The following is a 24,304-nucleotide window of genomic DNA, read 5'->3' as shown; positions in this document are numbered from 1 at the left end:
GATAGCATTATAGACCGAAGTGGCTCTTACTACCAGGAAGTTGACCATGGCGAACGCTTGGCAAGGTGGCTCTCCAACAAGGACTGGAAGCTCAATCTGTCCTTCTACTTTCACAACCTCTCCTGAGAAGCCAAACAGATCTGAGTTCGCCGGCTTCAAACGGTCGTCGCCTATCATCATCTTCTGGAAGGCGTGATAGTATAAGATGTCCGCCGAACTCCCATTGTCCACGAGGATTTTCTTCACCTCCCAGTTGGCAACGAGCATAGTTAAAACCAGTGCATCGTCGTGGGGTAGGATAAGGTTGTCCAGATCTGCATCTGAGAAGGAGATCTCATTCTCCGTTCTCGTCTTTTTGCTGGTTGTGTGCACGGCGTTAACTCGTCGCGCATATGCTTTGCGGGTAGCAGAGGATGTGCCCCCGGCGGCTGTTCCACCCATTATTGTACCGATGACCCCCCTTGGCTGAGATCAAGGTGCCTCCTGCTGCGTACTGGGCGGCTGAGGAGTTTTGTTGCGAGCAGGGGGCGGCTGTGATCTTCGAGGACTGCGGCCTCGGGGGCTCTTCTCTCTTCGTTCTTGCTTGCGGCCGTCAGTTCGAATATACTTTTTCAAATAACCGCGGCCGATCAGCTGCTCAATTTCCTCTTTGAGCTGCCAACACTCATCCGTGTCGTGGCCGTGGTCCTTGTGGAAGCGACAGTATTTTGAGGGATCTCTTCTGTTCCCTTTGGAGATCATTGTCGCAGGCCACTTCACGAATTCCTCTTCGCTGATGGCAGCCAATATATGTTTTCTGGAAGTGTTGAGGGGTGTGAAGTTCTCTCCTCTTCTTTGCGGAAGTGGGGACTTCTCTCCTCTGGGAGGTTTATCCTCCCGGCGCTGCTTAGGGAGATTCTTCTCTTCAGAGGTTATCCTCCGATTTGAATTAAGGGTTGCCAGTGTTTCCTCCACCGTTATGTACTCCTCTGCCCCAGCCATGAGATCCGCCAGTGAGTGCGGATTTTGTCGCGCTACAGCCCGACGGAAGTCGTTAGACCTGACGCCCGCAAGGAGCGCATTCATAGCTGCTGAGGGATCTAAATTGGGCACCTGAAGTGCCTCCCTGTTGAAGCGGCGGACGAACACTTTCAGAGGCTCATTGTCGTCCTGCCGCAAAGCCATCAGGGATGCTGTCGTTTTCTTCGGCCTGCGGCTGCTCATGAAGTGGCGTACCAGATCCTCTCCGAAATCATCGAAATTGCTGATGGAGTTCGGTTTGATCCTGGAGTACCAGTCTCTCGCCGCGCCAGTTAGCGTCGTTGGAAACGCTCTGCAAATGAAGCCGTCGGAGGCGCCGTGGAGGAGCATCATTGTTCTGAATGTCTCCAAATGGTCGACGGGGTCAGTAGTCCCGTCGTACTGCGGGACAGCGGGCATTTTAAACCCTCTGGGTGCTGGAGCACCCAGGACATCATCAGTGAACGACGTTCTGCTTGAGAACGCCCTGGAGGCGGGCCGGCTCTGGTCCTTCGCCAGTTCCTCTATCCGGTGATCCATTTCCTCCATTCTCTGTAGGAGCGGATCCGTTCTATGTTCCGCGGACCTGATTCTTCCTGTTGATCGGCTTACCGCGGAGCCGGACTGGCTCTCCGGACTCCTTTGACGAGACCGGGACTTCACTGGTGGAGCACGGTCTTCGTGAGCTCGGGGCCTTGGTGCGGAGCGGGACCGTGACCTCTGACGGCGGTAAGGTTCTGCTCGGGCATGCCTCGCTGTGGGGTGATGGACTTGTCTGGTGGAGTGGTGAGTTCGATCCTCACCATGGCGCGACGACTCTCCCCTGTGGATGTCTGGCCTTCTTGGACAGATCGCGGAGCCTCTGGGGGAGGTTGTGAAGGCGTCTGAAGCAGTTGCTGGTACTGCCCAACGAGAGCTGTCATCTGTTGAAATAGAGCTTGAACTTGCTCCGGAGTGGGCAGGGGATTCAGGTGCTCTGAGCTAGCAGGGCTCTGCTCAGCTGTTGCAGAGGCCGCCACTACCAGCGAGGCGATTCGTTCACTTCGGGTCCTGCGAGGCAGCACGGCTTGATCAGTCCGTGCAGCTGGTACACGCGCATTCTTGCGCCCTGCCATTTTTTGTGAGATGTTTGAGAACGACTTTTAGTTCTGCGGTCCCACGGATGGCGCCAATCTGTTATGCCGAAAATCGGTAACAGGTACAGCAGTGACGTAAGAGCTGAGCTTGATGACCAAAGGAGCTGAGTCCTGGGGGACCGAAGTGAACGAGTAGTGAAGTGGCTAGAAGCGAGTCCTGCTATGAGGGCTGAGTCCTGCACAAGGCAACCTGGTGAGGTGTCCTGGACAGGTGGCGGCCTGTGAGAGGCTGGAGTTCACCTACTTCAGGACAGGTGGCGGCCTGTGAGAGGCTGGAGCTCACCTACTCTGGGACAGGTGGCGGCCTGTGAGAGGCTGGAGTTCACCAACTCCGGGACAGGTGGCGGCCTGTGAGAGGCTGGAGCTCACCAACTCCAGGACAGGTGGCGGCCTGTGAGAGGCTGGAGCTTTACACCCCATCAGTGCTGATTCATCTGCTCCGAATTTGTTGTATAGGGTTGGGGTCTATTAATCATTAACGATAAAAGTTATAAGCAACAGATCAAAGATATCAAGTTCTTCCCCAAAACCCTTGTTCTGACAATGTAGTTTGGATGCAATACAAACAGTTCAGTTTTCCATTGCTTCTGCATATAAGCTGGAAGATATACCTTCTAACCCAACTCTTTTTGCATCTGTGGTAGCTCTCCTACGAGCTACAAAATCCCATGGATTATTTTCCAGACCACATGGATTCATTGAGATAATAACTCTTTACTGTTTATATGAGTATTATTTAAAACTGCCATCAAGTCCACCTTCAGTTGCTAATGAAAACTATGGTTCCTATGAGATGAAACACTTCCATATGGATGGATCAAACTAAATTTCGATTGCATTAACTCTTGATTGATTAATGGAGTGAACTGTGTTTAGACGCTTCGTAAAACTGCATAGCAATTAATCCTCTCCGACATAAAAGAAGATGGTTGGGCTGAATTGGATCTTCAAGTGTAAAACGGCCCCTTAAAACAAAAGTGTTTTAAGTAACTAACCATTGTAGCAATGAATTTTTAGAGTGAACTGTACAGTCTCAGATGTACATAAGCAGATTCTCCCAACACCAAGAGAAGAAAGAAGAGAAAGGAGATTAAAGCTAAAATTAGAAGCACTAATTTTTTACAGAGATCTGTACAGCAAATGTATTTTCAAGTAAAAAACTAAAAAAAAGAAGTATAATTTTCTCTCTCACGATGAAGATCACGGCACCTGAGGCAGGTTTTTCACAAGCTTGACGCTTTTGTAAAAGCGCTTGAGGTCTTTCATTGCTCTCTCCTCAATCTGAATCGAGCGAATTGATGATGGTATGTCAGTCTCAGGCTTGAACCAGCGGTTTGCTACACCAGATTCCGACGGTGAGCCGTGGGTAGTTGAGACTGAGAAACCTGCAGTTGTTTTCGGGCTATGGGAGAGGCTATGATGGTGTTTCTCCTGCTTAAAACCAAAAGAAAAACAAAACCCAACTGAAGGAATCGACAACACCCAAACAAACATGTCTTTTTAAGGATGGAAATAAACAGGAATGATATAGCTTTCTTATAAAACAATCGCTAGCATCCTGTACTACATTAAACAAGAAAAGAAACACAGGTAGAGAGGGAAAAAAACCTTATAAGTCAGTAAAAAGACAACAGAAGGTTTAAATACCTGTTGTATTTGAATGTCTCTCAGAGATGGACGACACAAAACAGGTGAAGTCCCTGCCGCAGCCCAAGGTGGGGTGCTCTTGTCTCCATCAGAAGCTGGAGAAACTTGGGATGGGACTACTGGTATTGGGCTTGATGCTGCCCCCGGAAGAAATGAACTTAATCGAATTTGCCCACCACTTCGTCCCTCAGTCTGATTCTTTGGCCTCATTGGCTGACTTTCTTTTGTTTTGCTCTGCTCATTCTGAATGTCACGGAGAGAAGTGAGTTCCTTAAAAATCTTAGTACCACCCCATGCCAGGCTCTCGCTTTTCGGTGACGGTGATGGTGGCGGTGGAACAACTTTTGGAACATCATCAAGAGCACCACTCAAAAACATAGACAAACCTCCTTTCTTGTTCTTCTTCTTAGATGAGATTGGTTGGGAATTCTTATTAATTGGGGATTCAGAGATGTGTTTAGGACTGTGCAAAGGATGCTCTACAAGGAGATGAGCGTCGGCGGTTTCTTTGACGTCCACATCTCCCTATCAAAAGATGGGACGCATCATATTAAGAATGGACAGTTTGTATAATTCCAGCAATACTATGACAACAAAACATCTAGCCACAGGGATCATTTTAAATAGAAAGATATATTGGAGAACTGTAAGAAAAATGCAAGAATTGTGTGTTGCACAACCTCTGTCAATATTCACTCAACTCCTTTCTCCTTTTAAAATATTACTCTCATTCATTGAAAAAGATGAAGAAGAAATTCTAGCAAAACATAGCCGTCGTTCAAGAACCGCTAGCCTGTTCCATACATACAATCTTGCTAAATATCTGAGAATATTTTAAAAGAAATGCAATCAAAATTCAAAAGTAAGTCTCATAATTATGAATCGTCTCGTGATGTACAGATAAGTATTCATGAGAGTTTGTGGAATAAAAATAATCACTTCAAAATGCTACACTTATTCTTGAATCACTTCTATCCAGCACCAGCGGTGTTGTTACTATCACAGATTTAGGTTTATAATCCTATGACCTAATCCAATCTCATGAGAAAAGACACATCTCAAGCCATCTTAAGTCATAAGACACAAAAATAGTGACATCGGATTTCATGATTGGCAATCTCACTGATTTCTTTGCAATGTTTGGTGGGATTTGCTAGGGAATTTCGCAGGAAAGACATTTCAAAAAAACAAATTGGCAGAAAGGCATTTCGCGGTGACTTTCGCATGAGAGAACAGCCACACAAGCTCACTTTTCAGCTGATTTTGTCTTATTCATTTAATTCATCTGAGATGACTGTTCTTACATGAAAAAGTTAGCTGTGAAATGCCTTTCCGCAAAATGCCATAGCAAATCCCATGTTTGGTTGGTCAGGAGTTCCCTCTCATACATAGAAATGCCGTGGTAAGCTATTAGTTAACTAATTTGGTGTAGATTACTAGAATACAATTGATTTGGCACCATTCTCTTCATGCTTTCAAGTATATTTATTCATTAGTAATATAAAGAAGGTAAGATTTGATTTAATTTATCCCACCTGGATTTTGTGAAATCATGAATTTACAGTATGTTGTGTTAATTGTACAGACCAAAATATCTGATTTCTAAAAGAACTATAACAAAGGAGTAAAGCAGAAATACTGAAATACATAAGGTGACATAAGTAAGAATTTGGGATCTATAAAACAAAATTAGAAGAAAAGAAAATGAAGTTATCCACATCTCGCTTCCAAGGCTGAAACCAAATGACAGATTTTTTTATTTATTTTTTAATGGTAGAAACCAAATGACATGGAGATTGAGGGAGTAAAGAAATTATTCTCATCATACAAATCCAATCACATAAAAGGGGAAAAAATAACTTGAAAAACTGACCTTTTCTTTGAAATGTTGTGGGGTTTTGACATCCGGAAAGCCCTTGATTGAATTTGGTTCATCAATTTCATAATTTCCAGGGATGGCTTCTACCTGTGCTGCCATATGCTTGCTCTTTCTCCTTTGTTTTCTAGATATTCCCACCTTCTTACACCCTTTCCCATCCGGCAATTTCGGCAATGATGCCTCCATCTCTGTCTCAGGTACAACGCCAAGTTCACTTAGTGCACTTTCAAGTGCAGACCTAGTTTGGAGCTTAGCTATTTGCTGGTCATCAAGAAGATGACCATTAGACTGCTTAGCCTCGAGCATCTCTATCTGCTGCAACTTTTTCTGTAGTGCTCTGACTTGTTTAACAATTGCTTGATCCGCAGCACTTTCAGAATTCAAAAAGCCATCAATTTTTCGGTCACTATAATTTTTTAACCTAGGTTTCTCATGATTGTCACGCAACCTAAGGTATCCCCCATCACTTTCCTCCTCGCTGTCAATAACAACAGGAAAAGTAGCCGTGGGAGTGGGCAGCCTACGGTAACTCCATGGCTCACATGACCTGGCATCCAATGAATTCTCCAGATTTGCTAAAATTTCAGGTGAAGCGTTTGCAATAGTTGGTGCTGAGACTGTGAAAATATAATCCAGATTACGCAGAGCTATACCCTGCATGCATATCATATATCATTAACTTCAAAGGCAGAGGGCAATAAGAGACCTAGTCCCACTCCATGTTAAAAATCCAAAAATTAAAAATTCAAATCCTCTTATTAGAATTGAATCCCATAGAAAACAGAAGGAAGAACTTCAATACATTGATTTTCATGTTGAAAAATATAAATATATAAAGTTTTTTCACTTAAAAACTGAAGCATCAATCTGATTACAATTATTGCCTGCTGAGCATGGATTGCAATATTTGCAAAACATATGTAGTTTTATTTTATCAATGTGTAACTAGACCAGGTCAACACAGTTTGGTTTTGCTCCTATCAGCAAATCCAAACTCAGTTTTATTTTATAAAATGATGTAGTCAATCATTTTATAAAATCATAGAGATTTTTCATAAACCCTGGAGTTAAAATCAGAAGTTTGAAGAATAATCTTTGAGTTAAACCTATGCCAATAATTATTTCATCAGAAGAGCTGAACTTATTCACTGGAGAAACTAAGGGGCCGTTTGCATACGCGAACTTTAGAATCCAGGTTTTTAGTTTGAAAACAGTGTAAAAGAGGGTTCATGATCAAGCAGCTGTATGCTGTCCTGACAGCGTTTCTTGGATTTTAAGTGAGAAATTCAGGTTTTAAAAATCTCTCCTGCATCCTGAGATTTCTAGAACCTGGAAATATGGGAGGATCTGCTACTCTTGCTATCGGAAAGAAGGGCGAGAAGTCAAAAATGACGGCTGGTCCGCTTCTTCTCTCGTCTCTTAGCAACAATTTTGAAGAAATCCCGGATTCTAAAATCCGCGTATCCAAACAGCCCCCAAAGGAAAATACATAATCCTTGACAGTGGTCACCATTAAACAAGCCAAATGCTTACCTCGCAGTGCACTCTCAGATCATCAGCTTGCAGGGAATCTGCAATTTCAAGCAGTTGCAAAGCATTCCTTGGCTCCACCAAAAACTCTGCCGCCACTCTCTCGCAAAGGCTTTTCAGACTAGGGACGGGTCTGTCACCCAAATCACCCTTCTGTAGGGATACATTTTTATCTTTTAGTGTATCATTAAACATAAAATCTTCATCTAATTCTTCTATTTCATCACTCTCTTCCAGCTTTGGTTTCTGAGGTTTTTCATCTAATTTAGAGGGATATAGAGGATGGTAAAGAGCACAAATAATCAGTAAATGTGTTTCACCAACTGACACTGAGGTAGCACGTTTAACACCATGTAAACGAGTGGCAACTGGGGGCTCATCCTTATATTTCTTCCCATCCCACATATACACATCCCCTGTTGCTGTAACTGCGGCAGTCCAGTATTTCCCTGCAGAAATGCTCACCAGATTCCTCCCACACAAGGAATATAACTGTCAAAGAGCCAAGCATGATGATGGGTCAGAAATAAATGAAAATGTCAGAGATAAGAGACCTAAGCTAATACAAGTTACAAACAAATAATTAATTCTTCTTCAAATGTTCCCCTGATTTGGGCAATTAAAAATGACTTGATGTGAAGAAAATGAGTCAACATAATTTCAACTAAATCAAACCTGTCGACATCTGCGATTGGGATCAGAAGAAACCCAATAAAATAAAGCACCATCATCTGTGAGAGCTGTGCTATGAACCATTCCTGCTGCTATTGCGGCCACATGAAGCCGCTCCATACGATGGAACTTCAATGGTGCAGTTCCACTTTTTTTTATATTTCTTGCAATAATAACACGTTCAGGGGTGACACGCCGGTGACCCCAAGTGAATACCTGGCCATCAAAATCCAGTGTACCAAGTTACAAAAACATTAATAATATACAAGTAAAGCAAGCCAGCAGCACAAAGACAGCATCCTGCAGATTGCTACAAAATCTTTTGGAACAAACAAACTAAATCTGAAGCATAGACCTACATCGTAAAGATGAATAGGTGCAAAATGGGCAGAGTTGCAACATTGCCACCTTGAAAAGATTTAAATATACTCGTCGTCCAAGATGTACACGGTAAGAGTTCTGAACCCAACGAGGGCTTGAGTCTGCTAAGTACTATATCCATGTTCCATTACCCAGTTAGTGTTCTTGAGTGACTTAAACATATTCAAAACAAATTTATTTAGAATGACAGAGAGGACAAGGGGAAGTTTCGCCTGGTACGATGGGAGGATTCACAAGACTAAAGGAATGTTGTTACTAAAGTAGCTTGAGAGTAAGGGAATCGGGTGCTCCTTTGGAAATGCTTGTGGCGGGATTTTTTTTTGTTGGCTAGGGGCGGGGGTGATCCAAGTAGCTTCTAGTTCCAAAAACATGGAAATCTGAAGGGCTATGAGGGAAGCTGACTCTTACGGCAAAGGTATAAAGTTCAGTCTTTGGGCAATAGTGTCAGATTCTAGGAGCACACATATTGTGGCAACATCAGTCTTCATTTGGATCAGTCAGAGACAGAAGCATTCGGTTGGTGAACTTCTTTCCATTGGTACCTATGGTATCGTGAGTAGGGGCGCAAGCAAGTTTGTTGTTGTCGTCGTCGTCGGAGGGTACTCATGTTAGGAAGATCGAATGCCATAGTAGAATTGGTCAATTGGATAGTAGTGTTTGAAGGGACTTCTGTCCATCAGATTCTCTCAAGATGGTGCGTCTAGTGAAACTGTGGCAACTACTTCTAAGACTTGGGCTTACCTACATTGCTTTGGTACACTGCAGGCCAAGACAAGTTCATGACAACGGGCTATTTAATTCATTGTCTTTGGTGGCTTTCAAATCAGTGTGATTTTTTATTTTTATTTTTTTTATGGAGATTATAGATCATGTCCTTGTTTGCAATAATAAAGAAGGGAAGAGTAGAATTCGTGGGAGAGATTATGTTTAATTAATCACAAATTCAAATTACAATGGTCTCACAAGAGTAAACTACCCTTCATAAAGGGTAGCAGCATAACGTATAATTTATTACACACACAAAAAATATAGAGCATGGTTGGGGCCCACCATTTTACACCACATGTTTTGATATGGTAGGGCCACCATCTCTACCCAAACCCATGCATATGATGGAGCTCACCATTTTGCACGATGTTTTGCGAGGGTGTGTCCCACCAACTCCACTCAACCCCATGCATCATGTGGGCCCACAATTTTACCTCATGTTTTGATGGGGTGGGTCCAATGATCTCCACCCAATCCCATGCATAGGGTGGGGCCCACCATTTTGAACCTCGTGTTTTGATGAGGCGGGGCCCATTATTTTACACCCATGCATAGCATGGGCCAAGAATGCTAGTCCCTCCCTCCCTGCCTCACTTCAAGCTGGTGTGTTTCCCTGAACACGTGTGGCTTGTCAATCAGATCAGATTTCTATGATGATCACAAGTGAGACCTTTAGAAAATGTATTAGCAACTTGATCTCTACTCAAAACAAATAAGGATCTCACCGCTCTCCGCATTTTCTCGAACAAAGTGGTAGTCGAGATATGTTTTGTCCTGGCATGAAAAATTGGGTTCAACAATACAGTGATGATGCTTTGACAATCACAATACATAGTATGCGAATCAATGTGGATGTGAATTTCATGTAGAATGTGTCTCCATGAAATCAAGCAATGTTTACTAGCAGTAGCAGCTAAAGATCTCCTTGTAACAGATCTCCTTGCGTTGGGTCTCCAACCCGATATGCATATGAAACACCATCAACTATGACACTTGTTCTGACTAGGCCCATAGAATAAACAATGACTCACTTGTTCTAACAAGGCCCATAGAATAAGCCAAGACCTACCTATCAAAAAAAAGCCATGACCTAAAGTCCCTCTAATATATATCATGATTCTCTTTGTTGATTGCAGACGTTCTTCCCTTGGATCAAGGAAAAGTTGGTAAACTTAATTCACTAGATCTGTGATATTCAGTTCTCGTGAACGTCAAGTACTATAGAGCCCCCACCATGCTTGCATATACAAGAGGATCTGTCACTTCTCCTTCCCCACCACTAGTCTTCGTATTAGAAACTGCTGGCGTGCTGACCGGCTTGTAGCTTTCCACGCCAGATCTGCTAAGATCTGTGGTATACATTTTCTGAGATAATATCATCATTTCTTTTTTTTTCCTCCGTACCTCAACACCAAACAATTAGTGTTGTTCTCCTAGATCTGTTATATTAAAGTTTTCCTTCAAACTGTTTTTTCAGCCTTTAAATTTCTACATTACTGTTCCCAATAATGATAATGTCATCAACGTATATTAGAATAAGATACCCCCACTGAGTATGCCTAAAAAATAGTGAAATCTAGGAGCACATCATATTCAAGTTTCACTGAAATAAAAAACCAACCTACTCCATATAAGTGGTACACTAGGATGGAATGTAACCCTTTCTTTTCTGTTAGGGTTCTCAGATCTTAATCCACAGCATCTCTACAATACCCAAGGTCAACAACGCATTCATAGGCAGAAGGAACACAAATCTAGAGCGAGAAAAAGAGATCTAGGAGGAAACCCAATCTATCATGAGTGTGAAAATGTGAGAAAATCAAAGTAATTTAACAATAGTAGAAAAAAGAACAATAGGTAGTCATGTAAAATTACTAGCAGAACCAGAGAATGCAAGTGAAGGGATGTTAGGACTTATTTTCCTTCTCTTTCGATAAAAAATGATGAGCTGATATTTGTTTAAGGAAGCATTGTCTAAAAGAAAAGGTAGAAGGAAATTGATGTAACAGATTTTTTTTCTCTAAATGGTGGAAAATTTCATTAGAGCAAAGAACAAGAACACCAACCGAAGAGGTCAGCACAAAGAAAAAATGAAAGATAAAAATACAACACAGAGGGGAGAGAATATCGCATCAAGGAGGAAGTGAAATAACTCCATGAACTCCCTTAGAGCTCCCGATCTAGCTAGCATGTCTGCTTTGCTATTCGCCGATCTCCCAAGATGGTGATAGGAAATGTTAAGACCCATCGCTTTATCCATAATCTATTCAATCAGGTGTGCAAATGTCCATGGGAAAGGAAGACTGTCCTCCAACCATCTAATGACATTAAGGGAACCGCCCGCCACGATTAATCTAGATAGATCACCACTCTCCACCAACCTCACAAGCTGTGTAGCACCGCTCTTACTTCTGCTTCATTGGAGTCCGTGGCTCCTATTGGGCTTGAGAATGCCCACTTGGTCAAGCCTCTCTCATCCCTAAGAAGACCTCCAACCCTAGCGAACATTGGATTCCCAAAACTCGATCCATCAAAATTGAGCTTTAGCTTTCTTGCATCAGGTGGAGATCATCTAGGAGTGACGATCGTTGCATGATCCCTGACACAGCTAATCTCTATCCAGCATCTCCAAAGGTCAGAATATGAGGTAAACCTGAAGCTTAGTAAGATTTTCACCCATGATTTAGTTAATGCAACCACTTTGATGTACAAATAGAGAAGGCTCTTAGACTATCCTCCAAAAATTCTGGCATTTCTTTCTTTCCAAATACCTCATATAGTGGCCAAAAGGATCACTCTCCATAGAATTCTCCCCTTCTCCTACCATGGAAAGAAATACGAGCTCTGAAGGAAATCTGCCAAATTCGAAGGAAAACCCCAGGGAATTCCAAATTTCGATAGATTGCGGCCCCAAATGTCTAGTCCTCCTGCAACCAATAAGAAGGTGGTCTAGTGAATCGTCAGCCTCCAGGCAAAGTGCACAGTGGTCCACTATAAGGATTCTGCAGCTTCCCAAGTGGTTCACTGTGAGCATCTTATCTTTGAAGGCCACCCAAGCAAAAGTGCCGACTCTCGGAGGAGCCAGGATGCTTCAAACTATGGCTATACTTTATGTAGCAGATGGAAATGAAAATGACGTAAAAATTCTCTAAGATAACATGACAAGATACCCAGATTTGACCTTTTCCTAAAACATAGCAAAAAATGTACAAACACATTCTAACCATCACCTAACCAAAAGATCACAAAAGTGGCATCCATATCAAATAAATCAACTCATTCATGAGGAGAAAAATGAACAAAACAAATACATCAAAAAATGTACACAGATAGTGTACATTTCAACCATATTAGGAGATCGCCAATGATGTGGCAGATAGTCTAGCTCGTGGGGGTGTAGAGAGTCTGGGCCTGGAAATGTTTGATTAACTTCCCCCGTGATTGATTGTATTGTATTGTTTTTTTTTTCATGTTGTATCTCCTTGCTTTTTATCTTGTACTTTGGGGTCGACTATCTTGGTTTCCCCTTTTTTCTATGAACGAAATTGCAACCATTCAAAAAAAAAAATCAAAAAATGTACACAGAATAGTTAAGAGTTTTATCAAAGACAGAAGAATAGGTTTATTTATTTATTTATTATGAATATTATCAATATTATTATTTTTTGGGGAGTGGGGAGGGGGATTTATCATATAAATAGTGGTTTTTGCTGCTGCACCCCAAAAGTAGGAGGCAAATGAGACTCAAGAATTTGTAGTTTCTTGTGCATGGAAATATCATATATAACAGGTGAACTACCAATAAATAGCAAAAAATGACTTGGACCCACACAAGAGACTGAACCATTATGAAAAACGTGGAGGTGAAGTGGACCTATGATTAGTACATATACTTCCACACAAAGAGAGCAACAGATGTAAGCCAAATTCAATAGGTGCAAACAATATTATATTTATTCATCAATAGGCCAAATTTAAGCCTATGATACATAGACAAAACAGATATAAGGAGCAGAAAAACTTTTTTCCATTTTTAGGAATCTAGGACATGTATATTGATACGAGTATGAAAAAAATAACGTGAACCTGCACAAGAGACTATGGGGATAAGCCCAAAAAGCCTATGAGAACCAACAACATTATATTTATTCACCAAAAAGCATATGATATCCAGATACGATGGATACAAGGAGCAGAGCAAAACTTGGCATTTTCTAAAATCTAGGATGTGGATACTGATACGGCTATAGTAAATCAAGTGATGTGATATAATGCATAGATTTTTCACAGCTGTCCTTTGGGCAATCCTGGCCAGGCAGGTATTGAAGAGGTGTCTAGAGACAGTAAGAGAGAGACTTTGAAAATTATAGCATCCACACTCAAAGTTCAAATTGCAGATACAAAAACATTAAACAATAAGCATGAGATATAAGTCAACGAGTTAAAGTATCCATAGAGCATCAGGTACAAGTAATGATACGTATCACAAAATTAAACGTTGACTAAATTGTTCCCTTGAGTAGATGACCAAGATGCCTTTGCCACAAGGATCACACATTGTCAATGAAACTATTATCACAGGAGCGGGCAAACAAACAAGTTTTTTTTTTTTTTTTTGTCACATTTTTATCAAAACCAAGTATAAAAACCCATCCAAGTCTGTGCCCCCATCATCTCTCCCCCAGCTCGCAGGTCCTACATAATAAAACCATGGGGAAATAGAACTTAACAATTAATTTTTCACGAAGTTTACCAACTGAAGTTCAGCAGACTTTAGGAAAAAAATGATATTTATCAAGGTTAAAGGGTCTGTCAGAGTCTTTCTAAAAAAAAAGGGGTCTGTCAGAGAAGCATAAACCGACACTGAGACGGTACCAGAGACAGCAATTTCTCAACTTTAGCACCAAAAAATCTGTTGTCCTTGTTTTTATGTGTGAACATAATGGAGATTTTGACGTCTCCAATACGGTTAAACTGACCAGAATATGTACATGATGGAGATGGAGCAAAGGTTAAGTCCTACCTAAAATGCCCAGTTGCAGAGACAGTCGTGGGGATAGTACCAGGAAGAGTAGAAGCAATCATATCCTGTATCATCTACTGTACAACTATGAATAAAAGGTGGAAGTGGGCATAGATCAACTTCGAAGAACCGGGAAAATGAGATCAAAAACTAGATTTTTACAAGGGCCAATGACTTCGGGGTGGGGATTCTAACACCTAGTGATGGGGGCATCAACGAAGGAGGAGGATTTAAAGTATACAAGCGAAGAAAGAATCGTGGGAAGGAGAATGACTGATTTTTGCATGAGAGATAGACGTTCACACATGCTACATTTACCACATGTGTCGTGCCACATGTGCCACATGACATGCGTATTGGACGTCCACTCTATGTTGACGTTTTTCTTTTAGTTGTTTTTATTATTTACTTTCTATTTTCGTCATTTTATTTGTAGCCTACTTTGTAGGCATCAAATCTCATCCGTTTGGCATGTTTTGGTATTATTAAAAAGGTTTTCCAATTACCTATCTAGCAGGCCTAAGATCACATGATTTGAATGTGTTTTAAGCAAGTTATGAGTGTTTTTAGGAAGTGGTATAGGTCTATTACGGAATTCCTATTTTAGGTAAGTTTTTATCTTTATTTAGCTGTGCTTTAGATTAGATGAATGGTTGAGATTAGTTTTTAACTTTAGGTTATCTTCTAGGGTTTCTTTTCTTATAAATACAACTTATGAAAGCAATGTAAGAAACTTTGGAATATTGAATAGAATTGAGAATTTTTTGTGAGATATTGTGGCTTGGACTTCTTCTTCTCTTCTCCTCTTGGTGGCTTGGAGCCATTCTTCTCTCATCTGCTCTCTTCTATTATCTTCTATTTCTTCAATGAAATCAACACAAACAAGGTTTGTAAATCAGATTTTCTATTTTCTTTGTTCTTAAACCCTAAAACTAGAAAACCAAAAATCCATAGATCTCCCTTGTTCTCCAAGATTAGGGGTGGCAACGGGGCGAGTCGGGGCCGGATGTTGGGGTCCCCTTACCCTTCCCCTTTGCGGGGAATTTCCCCCCTCCCCTTCCCCTTCCCCTCTGCGGGGATGGTGGGGAATCCCCCTCCCCTCCCCGCGGGGAATATCTAATCCCCTTCCCCTTCCCCTTCCCCTCCCCGCATCCTTCGGGGACAAAATCCCCGCCCCGCCCCCTCTTTGGAACCCAACCAAACCAGCAAACAGAGCTTCTTTCTTCTACGTCCGTTACAGACAATATTGTGATGAATGCTATGATTCTATTCATGTGATCAACAAACAGATGGACAAAATCAGAAATGCATGGATGAGACAACAAACATAAATAACAACAGGACCTCATCTTTCAGCAATTTTCTGCATAAATTATGGAATGATAAATAGGAAATGAGCACCAGGATTACCTTCATTAACAGGCAGCTAATGTGCAAAAAGTAACTATTTCAGTAGTCACAATGAACTTTAAAAGTCCATAAGTGGGCGCTCACACACGCAAAATAATGTTCATTAGTTCATTCTGTATAGCATGTTAACCCCCAGATGAGCATGAGAAATGAGAATGGAGAAGAGAACAAAATCAACAAATGACTTATTTCTTTAATTGCAATTCAGTCTAGTGCTGACATGAAACAAATTTCTAGTAGCTAAATTTTTCTTGTTGAAAATTAAAACCTGCAATCCAACCCTAAAATTCTGTTGGCACTACGATTTTTTGATAATTGCATACACTCAGCGTCTCAGGCTCTCAGCTTGTCTTTATTATTTCAACATCTGTGAAAAGGTTATTATAGTTCCCAAAATGCTCTCAGAAGCTAATTAAAAGGAAAAGACAAGCTAAGTTTATGTTTGGGGGAATCTTGTAGCCGATCCACAGAGTTTCTAGTAGTTTTCCTTAAAAAAAACACTTAAAAATTTACAAAAAAATGGCATTGATTAGCGGGGCGGGGCGGGGACAACTCCATCCCCTTCCCCTTCCCCTCCCCGCACCGGGGAATTTTTATATTCCCCTTCCCCTTCCCCTTCCCCTTTCAAATCGGGGAATCCCCTCCCCAAACGGGGCGGGGCGGGGCGGATCCCCTCTTTTTCGGGTGAAATTGCCAGCCCTATCCAAGATCTTGTTATGAGATTTTGAGGGATTGTTTTTAAAATTAAACCTCAGCCTAAACAACCAAGAGCGCTAACTTTAAACCACTTTTGCAGCCAATTAAAAATTCACACCCTTTTCAAGCCCTAAAATTAGTTTTAGTGAACCCTAGCCTAAACCTACCATCAAATCAAAGCCTAAACCCTAGATTATCCTTTCTTTTACCTTCTAAACTTTAACAGCAGTATTAAACCAAAATCTCATATATGCCAAATTACTAAAATACCGCTACAACGCAAAACTGGACCATTTTGAGCCTTTTACTGCTGCTGGGTATTTTTTTGTTTTTTCTTCATTGGATATAATTATTTTCATGCTTGTGTGACATCTATTTCATTGGTACTTGCATTAGCTTTTAGTTCTTTTAATTGGTTGCATGCATAGGCCTAGTTTCAGACTAATCTTTCTACTATCAATTCATCTAACAAAGCCTTATCGCTTTGAAGTTTATTGATTTGTATAAGGTTTAGTTCATGCTTAATTACAATCTTTACAATTATTTATGCTATTTAAGTCTCATAATTACTGCTGCCCATAGATTAATTAGGCGTTAATTCGGCCCTAGGTAAGTTGTTAAGTGTTCTTTTAGTTTTCCGCATAAGCCCTAAATTGTCCTAAAGTCTTAATCCCACTAGGAGCGTAGGATTTTCACTAAATTAGGTATTGTCCTGCATCAACTTGGTATCAGAGCACAGAGTTATTTTTTTAGGAAACCTTTTAGGTGTTAGATTAGGAAAAAAGAGTCCAAATTGGTGTTTAGTTTCCCTTTGCATGCCCACAAAGAGTGGTAAGGATTACCACACAATGACATCCGGTAATGAGACATCGATTGAGGAAAATTATGTGGCCGATGGTTATATTACTGAGGAAGAAGAATTAGAAGCGGAAGAAAATTCAAACAAGGTTGGTTTGATGAAATGTATTATCACACAACCAAAGGCGGATGAGGACTGGAGAAGAAGCAGCATCTTTTACACTTTCACTAAACACCAAGGCAAGAACTGTAGAGTTATCATTGATAGTGGAAGTTGTATGAATATAGTTTCTCGTAGTGGAGTTAGCTGAATAGACTTAAACCTGAGCCACACCCAAATCCATACAAGGCTGCTTGGGTGATCAATCAACCATTCCGGTTACCCAGAGATGTCGTGTACCTCTTCAATTCTTATCATACACCGACACAATCTGGTGTGATGTAGTTGAGATGAATGTTGCTCACATTATACTAGGACGACCGTGGTTGTATGACAGAGATGTTGTGCATTACGAAAAATCCAACACATATTCATTTGAGCACAAAGGCAAGAAAATTACTTTGCAGCCATGCCCACCGCAACCATTCAAAGTGGCTGAAAAGAGGGACGTTGCTTCCACTAGCAAGTCCAAGAAACCCTTAGGTATTCTTAATCAAAAGGATTTTGAAAGGGAGTGTAAAGAGTGAAAAGATTTACGTTGTAGTGGCAAAAGAGGATTATGTCCTCCAAAATAAGGTTGTTATTGAAATTCCTCCTGAGGTGAAACCGTTAATGAAAGAATATGAGGAATTATTTCCTGAGGAACTACCAGATGAACTACCTCCTATGCGAGACATTTAGCATGCCATTCATCTAGTTCCTGGATCATCCTTCCCGAACTTGCCCCACTATCGCATGAACCCCAAAGAACATGCCAAGTTAAAGAGGCAAGTAGATGGACTTTTGAGCAAAGGTTTGATTCGAGAAAGCATGAGTCCATGTGCGGTACCCGCATTGCTTACGCTAAAAAATGATGGAAGTTGGCACTTGTGCGTCGATAGTCGAGCCATAAATAAGATCACTGTCAAGTATCGATTTCCAATTCCTAGACTTGATGATATGCTTGACATGATGGTTGGTTCCGCCATCTTCTCTAAGATTGATCTTAAAAGCAGGTATCACTAAATTAGAGTTCGAGTTGGTGATGAGTAGAAGACCGCCTTTAAGACAAAGGATGGTCTATATGAATGGTTAGTTATGCCTTTTGGCTTAACAAATGCACCGAGCACATTTATGAGAGTAATGACACAAGTGCTTAGACCAATTATTGGCAAGTTTATGGTTGTTTACTTTGATGATATCTTAATTTATAGTAAAACCAAAACTGCCCAGTTGTCACATCTTCGACAAGTATTTGAAACACTCAAGAGAGAGAAACCGTACGCAAACCTGAAGAAATGCACGTTCTTCAGCAATCAAGCTTTATTTCTTGGGTTTGTTGTCTCAGTTGAGGGTGTGGAAGTTGATCCTGAGAAGGTTAAAGCAATTGTTGAGTGGCCAGGACCCACTAATATTCATGAGGTTCGAAGCTTCCATGGATTGGCAACATTCTATCGGAGGTTCATTAAACGGTTCAGTTCCATTATGGCTCCCGTGACGGATTGCATAAAAAAAGGGGATTTTAAGTGGATCAAGAGTGCCACGAAAGCATTTCAAGAAGTTAAGAAGCTCATGACTGAGGCCCCAGTATTGCGTCTACCAGACTTTTCTAAGGTATTTGAGGTTGCATGTGGCGCATCTGGTGTCAGAATTGGCGGTGTTCTAAGTCATGAAGGACATCCAATTGCCTATTTTAGTGAAAACATAATAAAGCTAGGCAAAAGTATACCACATAAGAGAGAGAATTCAACGTAGTAGTCCAGGCATTACGCCATTGGAGACATTATCTACTACCAGAAGAGTTTGTGTTATACTCCGACCATCAAACTCTCAGATATCTTAACTCTCAGAAAATGTTGGGAACCGAGTTGAAATTTTCTATTGCGTACCGCCCACAAACAGATGGTCAGACAGAGGTCGTTAATAGGAGTCTAGGGAATCTCCTTAGGTGTCTTGTTGGTGACAACCTTTCTAGTTGGGATAGAGTTCTACCTCAAGCTGAGTTTGCCTATGATAGTTTTGTGAACCGTAGTACAGGTCTTTTCCTTTTTCAGATTATCACAAGCTACACCCCTAGGAAACCAAATGACCTTATTCCTGCTGTAGCTAGTGCCAGTTCTAGAGTTTCCGAGTCTGCCGAGTCTTTTGCATAGCACATTCGAGACTTACATGCAAAAATAAGAAAGATTATAATTAATAATGAATCTTACAAATCTTATGCAGATGTATATCGAAGGCTACAAGAATTTAAAGAAGGTGATATGGTAATGGTAAGAATTAGGCCTGAACTTTATGGTAAACGTGTACTTAGCAAACTACAAGCTCGTGGCACAGGACCTTTTAAAATAATTAAAAAGATTAGTGCTACTACTAATGCCTATGTTTTAAATTTACCACCTGACATGGGAGTTAGTAATAATTTCAATGTTGAAGACCTTTCACCATATCATGAACTCTTTTCTGCATTTGATAACCCCAAATATGCCCAATCTCCACCAATCCCAGTACTACCTTCTTCTACACCACCACTACCCAAATTTGAGAAAAGAAAAGTAGTAGTAGAAGACATATTGGATGAGAAGATTGTCTCCGCTCACACCGGCGGAGTCAGAAAGTTCCTAGTTCGATGGAGAGGACGACCACAAATCCATGATTCGTGGATCACAGCTCATCTCAGGAGCTCCATCCAGACTTACAGGAGCGGTACGATCAATTTAATTCACCGGAGGCAAATTCTTCCAAGCCGGGGAGAAATGATGGGGACACCAACGAAGGATGAGGAATTAAAGTATACAAGCGAAGAAATAATCGTCGGAATGAGAAGGACTGATTTTTGTATGAGATGGACGTTCACACATGCTACATTTACCACATGTGCCGTGCCACATGTGCCACATGACATGGGTATTGGACATCCACTCCATGTTGACGTTTTTCTTTTAGTTGTTTTTATTATTTACTTTCTATTTTCGTCATTTTATTTGTAGCCTACTTTTTAGGCATCAAATCTCATCCGTTTGTCATGTTTTTAGTATTATTAGAAAGGTTTTCCAATTACCTATCGAACGGGCCCAAGATCACATGATTTGGATGTGTTTTGAGAAAATTATGAGTGTTTTTAGGAAGTGGTATAGGTCTATTACGGGATTACTATTTTAGGTAAGTTTTTATCTTTATTTAGCGCTTTAGATTAGATGAATGGTTGAGATTAGTTTTTAACTTTAGGTTATCTTCTAGGGTTTTTTTTCTTATAAATACATCTTATGAAAGCAATGTAAGAGACTTTGGAATATTGAATAAAATTGAGAATTTTTGTGAGAGTTATTGTGGCTTGGACTTCTTCTCTTCTCCTCTTGGTGGCTTGGAGCCATTCTTCTCTCATCTCCTCCCTTCTATTATCTTCTATTTCTTTAATCAAATCAACACAAACAAGGTTATTAAATCAAATTTTCTATTTTCTTTGTTCTTAAACCCTAAAACTAGAAAACCCAAAATCCATAGATCTCCCTTGTTCTCCAAGATCTTGTTATGAGATTTTGAGGGATTGTTTTTATAATTAAACCTCAGCCTAAACACCCAAAAATCCTAACTTTAAAACCCTTTTGCAGCCAATTGAAAATTCACACCCTTTTCAAGCCCTAAAATTAATTTTAGTGAACCCTAGCCTAAACCTACGATCAAATCAGAGCCTAAACCCTAGATTAACCTTCTTTTACTTTCTAAATCTTAACCTAAGATTTGGACAGCAGTATTAAACCAAAATCCCAGATCTTCCAAATTACCAAAATACCCCTACAACCCAAAATTAGACCGTTTTGAGCCTTTTACTGCTGCTGGACATTATTTTTGTTTTTCTACATTGGATATAATTATTTTCATGCTTGTGTGACATCTATTTCATTGGTACTTGCATTAGCTTTTAGTTCTTTTAATTGGTTGCATGCGTAGGCCTAGTTTCGGACTAATCTTTCTATTATCAATTCATCTAACGAATCATTATCGCTTTGATTGATTTGTATGAGGTTTAGTTCATGCTTAATTACAATCTTTACAATTATTTATGCTATTTAAGTCTCATAATTGCTGCTGCCCATAGACTAATTAGGCGTTAATTAGGCCCTACGTAAGTTAAGTGTTCTTTTAGTTTTCCGCGTAAGCCCTAAATTGTCCTGAAGTCTTAATCCCACTAGGAGTGTAGGATTTTCCCTAAATTAGGTATCGTCCTGCATCACCTAGTTTCAAAACTTAAGAGAATCGAGTGATTCTAGTCTCAAAATGTTGATATCATAGGAGGGATAACAACCCCTATAGGCTCCCAACAAAAAATCCTTCTGAGCCTCAAATAGATATCAAAGATACACATTTTGCAAGCAGAAAAGTTTAAAAAAGTCCATCAAATGGTGTCAGAAAATCCTAAAAAATCAATATGAAGAGAAATAAATTAAGGTCTATTCAGATATGGTCTTCCCAAGTTGATCAGAATTGGATATAAGCATAGTTAACGCAAATTTTCTAGTTGAATGCTTAGCTCACTTCCGCATAATCTCGTTTCGGAAGCTAAATTCCTATCGCTTCTCAAATTTAGGGGAAGAGGCTTCCCGCTCCTTTCCCACCCACTTCCCACTTGCTTTCTCTTAATTAACAGCAAAGAATGTTTTCTCCTTCGGATAATGACGGACGCACGTATTTAAGAAAGAGTATTTAGAACTTCAAAATTCATCTTAAGTTTCAAAAGAAAATTATATTTAACTTTTTTCCAAAAAAGATAGTATTAACTGTACATGAATAAAACATATGAAACCATAGATCTCTAAAACTTCTAATTATAATCAGTCGGAAAGTCATCTTTGCTACTTGGAATCCTTACCTGCATTAACCCTTCATCCGTAACCTACTGTAATCCTACTCTTTCTATACACTTGTTGTTCACTTCCAATGAGGGTTATTACATGCTTTATCTTGACTTTCAATGACACGTCCCACACATTTTCTCTTACTTAATTATAGCTTTCTCTTCCCGCATTTTCTCTTTTATAAACCCCTCGCTTCCTGCTTCCATCGCTTCTCACACTCGTTTCCCACTCTAGCGACTATGTTCATAAGTATGGGTTGTTGATGTTAGATATGGCCTAAATATGAAAAGAAATAAGGGAAAAATACATTTACACCCCCTCTAGTTTCTGACACATTCAACTCTAATCCTGACTTTCAAAACGTGACAAGTACACCCCCTGAGGTTTCAATTTGTATAAGTCAGACCCCCTCCATCAACGGTCCGTCAGTTTAACCCGACTGAAAGACTGAAACTAACGTGGGTTAAGATTTTGAGGACGGAAATACCCTTGGTTTTAAGCCATTTCCAGAGGGATTAGGGTTATGCCATTTCCTTCATCACCGATGACACTGCCGTCGTCGCCATCTCCGGCCACCACCATCGTCTACCCATCTCGATACTCCACCATAGACAATGAAACCCTACCCCATGGCTACATCAAACCACACATTTCAGGAAAAAACACTGATAAAGACAAAAAAAGCCCTAAACTATTACGGTTTCTGTTCAAAGCATGATAATGATGTGAATGAAGACAAGTAAAACCCCCCACATCGAGGGTTTGTGTCGATAAATAAACAAGGGTTTGAATCAAACCCTAAAATTTTCAGTTGGGGAGGACGAGGGCATTTTGGTCATTTCTGCCTCGCCGTCTATTCCGTCACGTTAGAAAAACCCATTGTAACTTCAGGGGGTGTACTTGTCACGTTTTGAAAGTCAGGGTTAGAGTTGAATGTGTCAGAAACTAGAGGGGGTGCACCTGTATTTTTCCCAAGAAATAAATACATGAAAAGTATTGACTGAGACTAATAACTGACCTCAACCTGGCCCTTGTACCATGTAAGTTTTATGAAACCCCGAATTCACCAAGTTAAAAGAATTTTGTTTTTTTGAATGGCAAGTTAAAAGAAAAAATGATAAAAAAAAATTGTGTGCAGTGACATGGTTAACTCAATTGAACAGTTTACACAATCACCCCACGTATATATAATTATATGTAGTGGCTTGATCAATATATGCAGACTACGGGCCTCCTTGGATATCCCTATAAATTATTTGCACATTATCTTATATTGAACGATTTGAAGTAAAATATGATTATATGCAAATAATAATCATAATAGTTTTATAAATGAAATAGTTAACAGCTTCCAAAGAGGCCTTAATGGCTCATTTGTGAATAAGATTAACAAAAAACAGTCTTATTTGCAAATAAAGACTAATTTTGGTCGTGGACACAGAGTCCCTAACATAATAAAGAGGAAATTATAAATACTATAACGAAGTATATATAATTAAAATAGGGGTAAGAGAGGCTAAAAAGGAAAACTACAATATTATCACTTAACATTATAGTGTACTCCTCTGAATTTCAACACAGAAGTTTCCAAAAATGTCTTAGAAAAGCCAAACTATACGCGAAACATATTAGTCTCAACAATTCCGAATGGAAATGGTTTTATCAAATCCATTAGCATTACAAAGCAGCAATTTGCATGCATATTAATAAATTAAACAATACTTCTTAAATTTACCTCGCCATCAGCTCTTAACGCAATCGTATGATACTTCGCTGCAGCAACCCCAGTGAAGACTCTTCCTTTCAAATATTCAACCAATCGTGGTGTGTAATTTGAGGCTGAGTTGGAGGTACCATACCCAAGTTGACCTTCCTTGTTGCAGCCCCATGTGAAAACTTCTCCAGATTCGGAGACCGCAGCACTGTGTTTGTTTGCGGAAGCAACACCAATTATTTTTGCCCTTAGGGAACTCACCCGTCGTGGAGTGGCTTGTGTATCCACAGAAGTATAACCAAGCTGACCCTCTGGATATAAGTATTAGAGAATTATGTAAGAATTTGGAAAATATAAATAATGGCAAAACATAAAGTGGCATGAGGATCATAGCTTGAAAAATCATTTCTTACTACAGCTAGAAAGCAACTTCAGAGCCCTAACTGGAATATAAAGGATGGATTTTTTTTCAATGGCAGAAATAAAGAGGATGGATACAAATTCAATTAATTAAGCAACAGCAACGAGAAATAAATCCATAGGAAAACAAGCAATCATTCCTTCACATTAGACAAGTTAAGCAATTCCAAATGGGCGGTCCAATACGATGCAACTATGGGATAAATTTGTGCAGTTAAAAATCCTTATGACGTAAGAAA

At 40.3% G+C, this 24,304-nt stretch overlaps 1 protein-coding gene across 3 annotated transcripts in view; it reads right to left on the bottom strand.

Moving 5' to 3' along the window:
- Positions 1-3,101: 3,101 nt before the first annotated feature.
- Positions 3,102-24,304, bottom strand: part of LOC143887512 (ankyrin repeat family protein / regulator of chromosome condensation (RCC1) family protein) — a 37,254-nt gene continuing 16,051 nt past the window's right edge. For 2 of the 3 annotated variants that reach the window (XM_077391589.1, XM_077391590.1), the window contains 6 exons: positions 23,667-23,956; positions 7,867-8,079; positions 7,195-7,683; positions 5,656-6,315; positions 3,783-4,307; positions 3,102-3,569 (listed from right to left, as the gene is read on the bottom strand). In XM_077391589.1, the coding sequence (XP_077247704.1) occupies positions 3,336-3,569; positions 3,783-4,307; positions 5,656-6,315; positions 7,195-7,683; positions 7,867-8,079; positions 23,667-23,956 (2,411 nt within the window). In that variant the 3' untranslated portion in view covers positions 3,102-3,335. The remainder of the gene's footprint in view (positions 3,570-3,782; positions 4,308-5,655; positions 6,316-7,194; positions 7,684-7,866; positions 8,080-23,666; positions 23,957-24,304) is intronic. The other variant, XM_077391591.1, reaches the window with a different exon arrangement.

Source organism: Tasmannia lanceolata, unplaced genomic scaffold (assembly GCF_043159265.1).
Source record: "Tasmannia lanceolata isolate RefF3 unplaced genomic scaffold, GAP_Taslan_0.1 ptg000012l, whole genome shotgun sequence".
In the NCBI taxonomy this organism is placed as follows: domain Eukaryota; kingdom Viridiplantae; phylum Streptophyta; class Magnoliopsida; order Canellales; family Winteraceae; genus Tasmannia; species Tasmannia lanceolata.
Note: the sequence above shows the minus strand (reverse complement) of the source record. Positions and strands in the feature narration are given on the sequence as shown.